The sequence below is a fragment of the Branchiostoma belcheri genome, unplaced genomic scaffold, assembly GCF_001625305.1.
Source record: "Branchiostoma belcheri isolate BF01 breed outbred unplaced genomic scaffold, Haploidv18h27 scaffold118, whole genome shotgun sequence".
In the NCBI taxonomy this organism is placed as follows: Eukaryota; Metazoa; Chordata; class Leptocardii; order Amphioxiformes; family Branchiostomatidae; genus Branchiostoma; species Branchiostoma belcheri.
Genome location: NW_017802580.1, coordinates 655,553 through 668,798, shown reverse-complemented (window position 1 = coordinate 668,798; position 13,246 = coordinate 655,553). Strand labels below are relative to the sequence as shown.

The 13,246-nt window shown below is 42.4% G+C and overlaps 1 protein-coding gene across 1 annotated transcript in view; it reads left to right on the top strand.

The window, feature by feature from the left end:
- LOC109462550 overlaps positions 1-13,246 on the top strand; it is a 33,815-nt gene that overhangs the window by 14,303 nt on the left and 6,266 nt on the right. The window contains exons 12-19 of the mRNA XM_019759106.1: positions 776-1,075; positions 1,939-2,117; positions 2,994-3,189; positions 3,890-4,036; positions 5,060-5,261; positions 7,446-7,604; positions 8,815-8,910; positions 9,930-10,076. Coding sequence (XP_019614665.1) covers positions 776-1,075; positions 1,939-2,117; positions 2,994-3,189; positions 3,890-4,036; positions 5,060-5,261; positions 7,446-7,604; positions 8,815-8,910; positions 9,930-10,076 — 1,426 coding nt within the window. The remainder of the gene's footprint in view (positions 1-775; positions 1,076-1,938; positions 2,118-2,993; positions 3,190-3,889; positions 4,037-5,059; positions 5,262-7,445; positions 7,605-8,814; positions 8,911-9,929; positions 10,077-13,246) is intronic.

Below are 13,246 nucleotides of genomic sequence, written 5' to 3'. Positions count from 1 at the left end.
TTCATTTTGATGTGTCAAGTTGGCAGGAGTGGGTTGGTGGGAGCACTTGGACAGTAACCTGTCGTGGGTAGCTCGGCACATCCTTTTTCTATTCCCCTTCCTTTGTCTATGTCTCTGTCACGTCGAAAAGTTGAAAAAAAAAGAAGTGACGCGACTCTTTACCCCAAGTTACCGCTAATAAATAATTACAACACTTCTCCGTTAGAAAGGGCCCATTATACATGTATATCAGTCCAATTCAAATCACAAAGTTTACCAATTAATTGAGTCAAACATCGTCAGCACACTCACGCCACCCAACCAGCTCTCCCCATCTTGACCCCAATCCAGTTTTTTTTTTAAACCATTTCTTGTCTCTTCTTAGTAACCCTTCAAACCAGTACTCACGTAATACTGTAACCTCTACCAGGCTTGAGGGCGCGGCTGGAAATAGTAGAAATTGGCCAAATAGAGACACAACACGCCGAGGGAGTTTAGCCATCCAGTTTACAGTTTGCCGGCAAACTAGAGGCTAGTAATACTGGAAGTCTTCAATAAAAGAAATGTTTTTCAGGGTCCTCTCCTGAGTACGGACTTCCTCCTCCCAGCCGGAGAGCCCGGGTGACAGGAGCAGAGCAGACCGTGAAATTGCAACATTATGTAACCCAATACCAGCCACCATGGTAACAGACGTCAACAAATCATGTCATTGGTCAGGCCAGAGGTCACTGTTTGGAGACGAAGAAGAAGAAGATTTTCTTCGGTAAACATAAAAAGAAATGTTTTCGTTTTCCAGGGTCCTCTCCTGAGTACAGACTTCCTCCTCCCAGCCGGAGAGCCTGGGTGTGAGACCGCCACCCTGGCGTACCTGGACGACAGTCACAGTGGCGCGCCGACCTGGGCCGAGCTGGTCAGCGGGGCGGAGTCCACCGTCATCTTCGACATGCCGTACGACATCGCCAGCATCCTGCAGGCCCGGGAGATCCTCACGCTCAAGTTTCACGACAACAAGTGGTACTCTGTCAGGACTGGTAATATCCCGCATCTGTACGACGGCTACAACAATGGAAACAGCAACGATGTCAACGGGAACAAGGTATGACTGAAACGAAAGCAATTGAGATGGATTTTTTTTTCTTTTTTCTTTACTTCAGATTCACCTCAAAACAAGGCTCGTGAGAGCCACTTACATGTTTTGGGTTACAGTGATGACTGCGTGGTCAGATATTTGTTCACCTTTGATTTAAACCGTTGGAGGTTGTAATTAGCGGTGAAACATTCACGGGGAAGCTTGTTCCACAGTGAAGTGGTTCTGGGGAAGAAACTGTCAGCATGAAATTTTCTCTTCACTGATGAACTATTGAGGAAGAAAGGGTGATTTTCTGCTGTTAAGGTGGCTAAGCGTGTTCTTGCATAGAATGTTCTGAGTGGGGGTACAAGGGAGTGAAGTTCAGCAGAGCATCTGCCGTGGAAATCTTGGTTATCATTTGGCTCTATTCATTCTTTTATTACTCCGCGATGGAGGTAAGTGACGACCGACGAAGTACCGTGGTGTGTTGTGATCGTACGTTTTACTACTGTAACTTACACCGAGCCTCCCTTTGCTGCACTGATTATGTAGTTATGCATGTCGTCAGCTAGTATGTGCAAGATCATGCAGTTTTTTTTTCTGCACCGAGTCAGTCTTTTATAGGTATGTGTTTCAAAGGAGATGTCGGACGTTACTATACATGAACCATACTAATCAGGGTACATTTACATAATCTATTAGCAAATGCTACAATAGCCCTCTTTTTGTGGCCGGGTCTTTATACTCACTCACTCACTCACTCGCTCACTCACTCACTCACTCACTCGCATATACGCATCTATATTAAAATCAAGATCATTTAGCAGGATTTACCTCTAGCTAGCTAATATGCAAATGCTGATACTGGTACCACATCATACACTTTACAGGTTAGTGTCCAGGGTCTGGTGCTGACCTACGACGGGGAAACAGGGATTCTGACGGTGGGCGATACCGACTTCGAAGCGTCCAAACAAGCCGTTCCCGGGCTTCCCGACTGGGTCAAAGGGCGGGCTGTAGCGAGGGTGGAGTACAAGTCACTGCTGAAACACCTGAGCAACCAGAAAACGTGAGTGCCGTCTTAATTACCCGATATTCAGTAACTTGCTTCCCCGTTGCCATAACCCATTAGGAGCGTCTGGAATGCAGAATAACACTGAAGACTATAGAATCTAGAGGATTGGTCTTTATATAGACGAATCATAAAACCTCAAGGACCCCCATGGCAAAACCATCTGAGGGACATGAAGTCACTGTCTCATTGGTCGGACCACTAATTGCCGTGCTATCATTGGTTGAACTGCTTAGTGACATTCAGCAACGGTCTAGAGGTTAAAGTCCCAGTAGCAGCGCATATATTAGAAATTAAAACATCAGTCTAAAATTGAATACGAATACAGATCTTTTGAAAAACGCGATTGTTTTGGACCAATCGAAGAATTCTCACCTGTCAACGCCCTGCTACATTTATTGGGCCCAAATTACAGCTACAATACTGCTGCTGATGCGTCCTTAATTGCCTCCGGGGGAGGAGATATCCTTCCGCGGAAGGGCTTTGTGAGAGATTTAGATTTTCATGTTCGCAGCCGTTTCTCGCCTTTGGGTGGACGGATTCTTTTGGGACTCGGTATATGTTTTGCTATTGGGCTGTAGATGATGCACGTTCTTTTGTTTTTATTGTATATGTGTTTTCGGGCGTGAAAATTGTGCCTTTTGGTGGCCCCAGAACACCCCTTTGAGCGTGAAAGTGGTCGCGACCGTTGACCTTTGGTGTGTTTGAAGTATTCTTGGTCGGGTCCACTTGTATGACCTTTCGCACAGAGGGGTGTCCTAACAGATAAAAGTTAACACCATCAACTATTCATAACAAACAACATATAAGAATATACAATAAAAAGCCCGGAGGTATAAAATCTCAGATTTTACTTGTTTTTGCTCTGTCAAGGGAGACGAATGGAGACGCCCCTTGCAACATCAAGTGGTCCAACGCCCACCGGATCGACCCAACCGACGGAGGGAAGTGTATCCACTTCACCGCCGCCTCAGAGGGAGACATCTTCGTGGTGTTTGCCGGCATCCCTCGCAACTACGAGACGTGGTTGTACATACAAATATCGCCAGAGGGCGTGGCTCTATACAAGGTAAGGCGGATGTAATGAGTCCTGGTGATATTCATTAACCGAGAAATTAGAGGATTGAAGTAGAAAAATGGACATTTTATGCAGATATCTTGTGCTTCAAACAATGAATATATTCCATACCTTAAGCCCAATTGTAATGTTTATGTAAAAAAGAAAACAAAGAAATTGGAGATTTCAGACTTTCCGGAAGTGTTGCAGGTTTTCAGGAATGTGTCAGAACTGTGGGGAGGTTGTATGATGTGATTAAATCGGGCATAACCCTCCCTTCCTGAATTATCTTCAACATACTCCTAACCCGCGTGTAATGGGTCACTATCAGCACGTCGGCAGAACGTACTGCACCTGCGCGAAACCCGTAATGTATTGTACAGAGCATTTCGGCAGAATGTCTCATATGAGGTTGTATTCGCTCATATAAGGTTCGCATTTCGACAGTAGTTTCCAAATGTTGAGTCGGAAACGGAAAGAGTATCCTCTGCAACAGGCAAAATTCTGATGCAACGTTGACCAAAAACCCAACGAAAAACGCGAAAATACGGGGTTCTGCGCAGGAGCATTACGTTCTGCCGACGTGCTGTCACTATCAGACATGACCTCCCCGTCAGTCAACTGCCAAAACCACCCCCAATCACGTGACCGCCGCTACTTGGACATGAACCAATTATACAATAGCGCTGATTGGATGACAATTTCCCTACAGGCCATGCGATTGGAAACAACACAGCTGGAGAAGGGCGCCAGTAGCCTGGGATCGTCCAACCTGTACCAGTCGTACTTCGTCTGCGTGACAGAAGACACCGTGAGCGGGGCAACATCAGTTCAGTACGGCAAGACGCCTGACAATGAGGTGAGCTGATGATGACAAACAGCGCCCTCTGTCATGCAACGAATGCATTACACGTCATGTGCGCGTTACCTGCTGCTAAGGCCACACCGCCTTAATTTTATGGATGACATCCGCGCGCGCATTGATTTTCGCCTGTTCTCAAAAAAAAAATCACGTCCTCCGAGGCTCTAGGCCTCTAGACTAGGACATGGTAGTTAGTCCATGGTAGTTAGTGTTACTACGGATCGGATGGCGCCCAGGCTACCGAACGACGGCAAGAACTCGTGCCGATTCATACATTCCGCAAAAAGCCAGCGTGTGCCGACTCGTCGTATACGTTGTTATGTACTGCCGCAAATTCACAATACCTGCTTTGTATCCCTGTGGTTTCTTAGCACTTTTATTTTTGGCCGGAATTTTTTTTTACTCGCCCGCGCGCAATAGTTTGGGGGTCTTCAGATGATGTCATCCATCAAATTAAGTCGGTGTGGCCTAACTGGAAGTTATATTTCTGATAGCCTTTGTGGAGGTATATCTGTCGCCAAGATAACTCAAGAACGGCAGAAGGCATATAGCTGAAGGCATGTATCTTAGTCAATGCATTGGTAGGGTGTGGCTCAACCTTAAAATTATCAGATTTTCTGCCTCCTGGCGGCTTTCCTAGGTAATGCAGCGGGAGGTTGGGTATTAATAAGTGTAGTAATTCCTTCCTCTACTAGTAATCAGATTTCTGAAATATAGTAGAACGCGGGTTTGCCCACACACTATTTTCACTAGTCCCGCGTGCAAATACACACCAAAATTCGCTAATGCTGAGGTCACATTTCCAAACCGGGGCCCGGCCGGGATGTTTAGATTAAGGACAAATTAACAATCTATATCAATAATGTACGTAAATAGTTCCCATTATTGATTTTTTTTCAACTTTTTGGTGCTTTGTTGTCTTTTATATCATACTTTTCGTTCCATAAGACTGCCCGGCCGGGCCCCGGTTTGGAAATGTGACCTCAACATAACATGAGTACCTTTTCTTTTCCACACCAGGAACGGCCCCATATCTGGCTTGACTTCCGGTATAACAGCATCCTGTCTCTGCATTATTACGCGTTTGGCAGCGGTATGTACCCGGTCAAGGTCATGGGCGTGTCCCTGGTGGACCAACCAGCGCAGGACTTCATCGTCTGCCGAGAGGGGACCGAAAAGCACGACGGGAGATGCAAACAGCGGTGTCATCAAGAATGTGACGGTAAGGCAAAAACGTCTCAAGCAGTGAAAATCACATAGAAACGCAGAAAGAGACAGTAATGTTTACACTCTGTGGAGATCGTTATAAGATGTAATTTCATCGTGTATTACATCATACAACTGTGCAATATTGTTGATATAAGGCCATGTTGATTTGATTATATGGATGACATCCGCGCGCGCATGAATTTTCGGCCGTTTCCAAAAAAAAACGTTTTCAACCATACTGTAAATCGTACAAAACAGTTGCAAAATGAGCAAAAATATACCATAAGTTACATACAAAAAAATTAATAAAAATTATACCAATGTCGTAGAATGCCAAAATCAAACGAAAAAAGACGAAATTGTAAAGAAATGAACTTGAAGACTAGATTATTCGCCAAACCATATTCTGTGCCATTTGCTCAACCCTCATGACCACGTAGATTTCATAATGAAAAGAACTTTTTTTTTTGCAAATTTTTTTTTTTATTCGCACGCGCGCATCAGTTTTGGGGCTCCCGGAGGATGTCATATATGTAATTAAATCAAGATGGCCTAACATTCAACTTAATCTGGCACGAAGGACCATTTTTATAAAAGACATATCCAGTAGATTTTTCAATATCTTGACTGATTTTTCAACATCAAAAGCCGTTACCGCTAGTCCGAAGAACGCGTGAACTATTTTGGCTCCAACAGAAAGCATTACTTTTGAGAAACGTTAAAAATTATTCCAATAGCAAACATGGTTTCATCCCCTAAATACACCGGTGACTTGGTATTCAGAAACATAGTACTGGTATAGAAAGCACTGTTGAAATATTAGTAGTGCTAACATTTTGACATAAATAAGTACTTTAAGTTTTGAGTCCTTTTAGATATTCAAATGTACAATTCACAAAAATAAAAGTGAATAGATAAAAAATAGTGAAGTGAAAAGTGGATTTTTATGATTTTTTACTGTATTTTTGTACAGGTTGTCGAACGACTGGATCCGACTCGCCGACAGACTGCATCGCCTGCCGTCACTTCAGCGTAGCCTACCCGTACATAGACGGAGGTCCCGGCTTTTTCTAAATGTGGTGCCTGCCTGTCCAGAGCACATGAAGCTACTGGCAGACACTAACAAGTGCATTTGTAAGTCTTGTAAACTCTTGTACACTGACTTTTTGCTTCCCGGTACTGAAATATTGTTTTGGGTGGCTGTACTTGTGAGTTTGTGTTCCAAGGTTGGATGGAGGATGGGGGGGGGTGATTTTGACAGTTGACTACTCGGTTTGGTTAAGGCAGCCTATAGCAACTATGAGTAGTATTTCATACATATACCTGTAAGTTTTGATAGCTTGGTCGCACCACAACTAAACTTCACACAGTTCTAGTAGTACTTGAAACACATTGAATAAAGTTTATTTTGTNCGCGCATGAATTTTCGGCCGTTTCCAAAAAAAAACGTTTTCAACCATACTGTAAATCGTACAAAGCAGTTGCAAAATGAGCAAAAATATACCATAAGTTACATAAAAAAATTAATAAAAACTATACCAATGTCGTAGAATGCCAAAATCAACGAAAAAAGACGAAATTGTAAAGAAATGAACTTGAAGACTAGATTATTCGCCAAACCATATTCTGTGCCATTTGCTCAACCCTCATGACCACGTAGATTTCATAATGAAAAGAACTTTTTTTTTTGCAAATTTTTTTTTATTCGCACGCGCGCATCAGTTTTGGGGCTCCCGGAGGATGTCATATATGTAATTAAATCAAGATGGCCTAGCATTCAACTTAATCTGGCACGAAGGACCATTTTTATAAAAGACATATCCAGTAGATTTTTCAATATCTTGACTGATTTTTCAACATCAAAAGCCGTTACCGCTAGTCCGAAGAACGCGTGAACTATTTTTGCTCCAACAGAAAGCATTACTTTTGAGAAACGTTAAAAATTATTCCAATAGCAAACATGGTTTCATCCCCTAAATACACAGGTGACTTGGTATTCAGAAAAACAGTACTGGTAGAGAAAGCACTGTTGAAATATTAGTAAGTGCTAACATTTTGACATAAATACTTTTAAGTACTTTAAGTTTTGAGTCCTTTTAGATATTCAAATGTACAATTCACAAAAATAAAAGTGATAGATAAAAAAATAGTGAAGTGAAAAGTGGATTTTTATGATTTTTACTGTATTTTTGTACAGGTTGTCGAACGACTGGATCCGACTCGCCGACAGACTGCATCGCCTGCCGTCACTTCAGCGTAGCCTACCCGTACATAGACGGAGGTCCCGGCTTTTCTAAATGTGTGCCTGCCTGTCCAGAGCACATGAAGCTACTGGCAGACACTAACAAGTGCATTTGTAAGTCTTGTAAACTCTCGTACACTGACTTTTTGCTTCCCGGTACTGAATTATTGTTTTGGGTGGCTGTACTTGTGAGTTTGTGTTCCAAGGTTGGGGGGGGGTGATTTTTTTTACATAATAATCAGTACAAATCACAACAATTACAACAATCAAATAATACACATGATTTAACATATTTGCTCCACAATTATATTCGTGGAACTGTCGCAAGGGTCTGTGTGGCTTACATTCGGCGCCACCAGGTGACCTCAATACGACTTTCCCCAACCGAAGTTAGGTACTCATTCACACCTGGGTGGAGTGAGGGAAGTCGTGTTAAGTGCCTTTCCCAAGGGCACAACGTCGAGGCGCATGTTCAGACATGTACCGGGTACGACTCGGAATCGAACCCGGGTCTCCTCGGTTCATAGTCGATTGCCCTAACCACTACACCACCCGACGCCACACTAAGTCACTATTTTCTATCAAAATAGTGTGATTAGTCTAAGTCACACAATTTTGACAGTTGACTGATAAAGCGATCAAGCATGTCACAGTGAGTACGTGGGTGGAATTGGAGAAATTCAGGAAGTGTAATACCCGATTAGATTAGACTTCATACAATTCCTTAACCACCCACCAATTTACCCCCCACCCCACCCCACACACAAAAAATATGAAAACGTTATAAATCATGTGTCCAAATTACATAAGATTTGGAAAGCGCCCATTAGAAAACAAACTAAGATCAAAGTGTTTAAGGCATGTATTGAAACAATTCTTTTGTATGGGTCAGAATCATGGGTCATGAATATGTCACATTCTAGAAAACTAAACGGAACATACACGAAGATGTTGCGAGTGGTTTTCAATACACCATGGTGGAAACACACTACTAATGAACAGTTATACGGTTCGCTACCAAATGTAACTTCAGTAGTCAAATGTCGACGACTAAGCTTGGCCGGTCATGTAATACGTAGTGAAGAACCAGCCAGTAGGCTTCTACTCTGGAACCCTGATACCTGTAAGAGAAGAGTTGGACGCCCAAACATAACAGTTAAGAAACTTATTGAAACTGAAACTGGCTTGGAGGGACATGAACTTTTCTCAGTGATGTATGACAGACAGTTGTGGCGAACTAACTTTGTATGCTCCACCTCTACGGAGGATGAATGATGATGATGATGATAAATCATGTAAACCCAAACCCCCGATGTTTTTCCAGGCAAAATCAAATTGGAGGGCAGCAGGGAAGGAGGCCTAGTGGCTTGTGTGGCCGTCTGTCCGCTCACTCACTATCTTGTTGGAGGCGCCTGCAAAAGTAAGAACTTGATTATTAGGCCATGTAAGTTTGATTATATGGATGACAGCCTCTGGGAACCCGAAAACTGATGCGAGCGTGCGAATGAAAAAAAAAAGTTTGGCAAAAAAAATGTTGGATTCATTATGAAATCTACGTGGTCATGAAGGTTGAACAAATGACACGGAGTATGGTATGATGAATAATCTACTCCTCAAATTCATTTCTTTAAATTTTCGTCTTTTTCGTTTGATTTTGGCATTTTTCGACATTGGTATAGTTTTCCGATTTTTTTTTGCAACCTACGGTATAAATGCGCATATTGCACATATTTTGTAGGATTTACAGTATGGTCGAATTTTTTTTTATGGAAACGGACAAAAATTCATGCGCACGAGGATGTCATCCATGTAATCAACTCAACATGGCCTTATTGAGTATTTTAGCCTGGTTATCAAACCTATTTTAGCTGCAGAGTTTTGTTCGTCCTCTCCCAGCGACAGAATCGGCAGCTAAAATAGTTTTGGTAACCAGGCCAGATTATCTAGCCATTAATTAGATAATGGTTGTTACAGTAGTAAATATTACAACATAGTTTTGGTCACACCAATTTAATTTCTTGGTTAACGGATTTTTCTAGACAAATAATGGAGCGGGCGGGCGAAAAAAAAGTAAAAACAGGCCCAGGCATCCTATTATGGCCCGAAATGGTATGATAGGAACCATGAAGTCAGCACACCAGGTTGGTTCTAAATTTAAACGATGCATTTTGAACGTTTAATGATACCACTGTATTGAAAGATGGAGTAACTGTAACAACTAGGAAGAAAAGGGCTGTTTTTAACTGTTCAGGGCAAAATATGAGCATTTTGCAGTTGATAATGATTTTTTTTTTGCAAATCAGAAAAAACGAAGCGGGCGAATCCGTTAACCAATTAGGAAATTAGTTAACGTCATCTCAAATTTTCTGTGAATTTCATACATCAGCATTTTAATCAATCACTGAAATGTCTGAATGATTTTTTTCTATACATCTTCAGAGTGCAATAGCTTCTGCCAAGATGTGAGCAGCCAAGGGACCCAAGTATGTACGGGTCCCAACAGTAGCCAGTGTCACACCTGCAAGTACAGAGTGAATGGTGTCTGTTCGGAAGGCTGCAGTCCTGGACAGAAGGCTGTTAAACAAAGTAGGTTGGATTAATTTGATTTATTAGATAATAGAGAACCTTGGCAAGCCTCCGGTCTAAAAATCTCATTTTAACAACTACAAAATCTTCATTAAAGTCTATGTACTTATACATAATATTAATACAAGTACGCGAAACAATCTTGCGACATTTACCGATTGTAGAACGTAAAAGGTTGTTAATAAACAGTAAAGGAAACAGTTCATGCTAGAATATGTTCTTAAAATAGACGTGTCTAAGCCTTTTTGCGACGTCCTCAGGGGACGGAGCATTAGTATAGTACTGCGATCGATGTGCCAGGAATTCTAAAAATTCCGCCGATGCATCCCCTAGGGAATTCACTTTTTGCAATGCTGTGCCTTGTTTAGACTTTAGTGTCATTTTATTTGGGGCGTGTGTGGTATTCCTATTTACATTGTAAGAATGTTGATCTTACAGTATAATTTCATCTTTCCGCCCACGCAACCCGGAGTTATAAGTTTTAAAATCGACGAAAAGCACCCGCGCGTATAGTGGACGCGCCGCATATATTATCAGGCGGTGGTGGAACCCTCCCACGTGACCGCGCCGGCCAATCAGAACGCTGGGTTTTACAAAACTTACATTTAGGTAGCGATTTTTCTACCCCAGTATCTCGTTAAATTTCTCTACAATGGGATTATTTTGAAAGTTCAGAGTTGCGCCAAACTGTCGAGGGGACATCCCTTCGTCGCTGGCAGGTTATCGCTGAACACAGGTACGTCGCCTTTTTCCGATATTTGTGCCGTAAAATATACAAGGTTCGTGGGTGCCCTAAAGCAACATTTATAATACGATTTTCTCGATTTTGTGCCATTTTCAGTGGTCTAATTCGGGATTTTCCTTGAGGGTTCATTATACGACATGAATAAAAATGTATACTGTGTATGTTAAACTCCCAAAAACCTTTACTGAACTCCTGTGAACCCCTATTAAACCGTTCGGCCGCTATGAGGCAAAATACGGGACGATGCACAGCGAAATTTTGTTGTTGTAAAGCGAAGGTGGCGGCCGGGCTAAAAATTGGCGTCCACAGAGCTTTCCGGTACGAATTCTTCTGAAACATTTACAGACAAAGTGAGATTTTGCCGACTATGATTAGGACTACTTAGTGACTTAATTCATGTATTGTTATCGCTTGGTTTCGAACGATCGTGTGCATTTTCGTTGACGATAAAGGGGGAGGGGGGCGGAAAACGCTGCCGAGTTACTCAAGTCGGTCCCCTTTTGTTGTGCAAAAATATTGTCCACACATACTTTCATGAGACTTTTTGTTCTTGACATATCAAGATGCCGAAAGTAGCGACCTAGAACAGCTGCCCTTCCAACAGCTGCCCTTCCAACAGTACTTTTTTGAAATAAATCCAGTTGCACTTGCAGGCAGACAGCTCTATGCTATGTATATTTGTGTGCTGCATACTGAATACTGGTAACGTTACATAATAATATATATATAAATGCAGTACCTAACGTTACCTTTTTGGGATGGAGCTGTTGTTCATTACTAATTTTTCTATCAAATGATAAAGACTAACTGTAACTTCCTGGTGCACTGCCGAGTATTACTAGATACAAGTACTGTACTTAAGCTAAGGTCCCAATTACGCCGGTGCCCGTCGGGGATGTAGCCCCGGCTGGCCCCGGCCGGGTTCAGGAGTCGAGCGGGCATCGGCTGTCGTGGTCACAATTAAAAGTTTCCTTCAGTAGCATTTTGTTAGAAATTTTGTCACCCTCTTTGGTCGGTATCCGGCAGGCACCCGGCAGGTACCCAGCAGATTCTCTGACGATGTCTTGTATTGACCTATACGTAATGCAGAATTCACGTATTTGTTGTGATCATTTGATCTGTGAGGTCACACATTTTTACCCGGGTTTACGAAGTACACACCTTTATTCTGTTCATCTGGTCTGTGACGTAAGAAATGTGTCCCGGTGGAATGCCGGCAACCGGAGGGGTACCTCTCGGTGTTCTCACGATGAGGTCACGGCGTCTTTTTGTCAGCGGGGCCCGGGTAGAATTTAACTCAGAATTAAATTCTTATCGGGGCCCCGACGGGCCAAAAAATAGCCCGGTAGCCGCAGAGTGCCCCGCGGGGCCACGTCGGGGTCCCGCCCGAAAGTGGTAAAAAACAGCCCGGGAACTACCCGCCAGGGCCCCTTTTCCCAATTGGGACCTTAGCTTAAGTAGTTATGGGTCCGGTGCTTCAGTTTGGACATGATAAAATTGCCATTTTTATTTCTTTACCAGCTCTCCGTGGTCTCTGTCGTTTTATATATGTGGTTCATGTAAACTGATCATAATTTCGCCTTCCTTTCTAGCCTGCGGTATGTCAAGAAGCGAGCCATATCTCACATTATCAGATTCAGAGTTTGCAGCCCCACTGCCAGGGATGGAAACTCTATGCAGGATTCAGATGTCACCATCAGGAAGAATTGTCAAGAGCCAAATAATTCTACAATCCCATACCCACTACACGTTTTTCTTGTTTACATGTTAATTCAACTGAAGAATGTAATTTCAGTATGTACCCAAGTGTGATCATGACAGTGAACACATAGGCATGTCCCATCTCTGATGTTTGGTGTGACAATGGCGTCCCAGTTAGAATATGTTGACCATTTAGAATAAAAATATATATCCTGCAACTTAAGGCTTAAGCCATTGCTTTTGTGTAAATTTCTCACAACAGTTACAAAGAAGACAGTTTTTATTGCACAAGGATAAAGAGACTAGCGTTTCAATTACAAATACAGTTCCTGCGATGTTATGCTTCAGTCAAAAAATAAAAAATCCACTGCTGAGATATGTGAATGATAAGCTATTCATTGCACAGTGATATACAAAAAGAAACATCAGCATTTTTCACATCTTCAATCTAGATATAGATTTCATGTTTCCCTTCAGTAGATACTACTGTCCGAGGTCGCAGCTACAATAATGAATGTGTAGTCTATTTCAGAAAGAGAATGAATAGGATACTGTACATGTACATTTTTTGTACATGTATTTGACTGTGGAGTGGTTAACCATGGTAAGGCAGGACTTGTGGAGGAATCCGTGTAACCTGACAGGGAGAATGTGAACAGTATACAAAATGTAAATACAATTCTGCATGTAGGCAATCTATTCATGTAGTCTGTTTAACCTATGG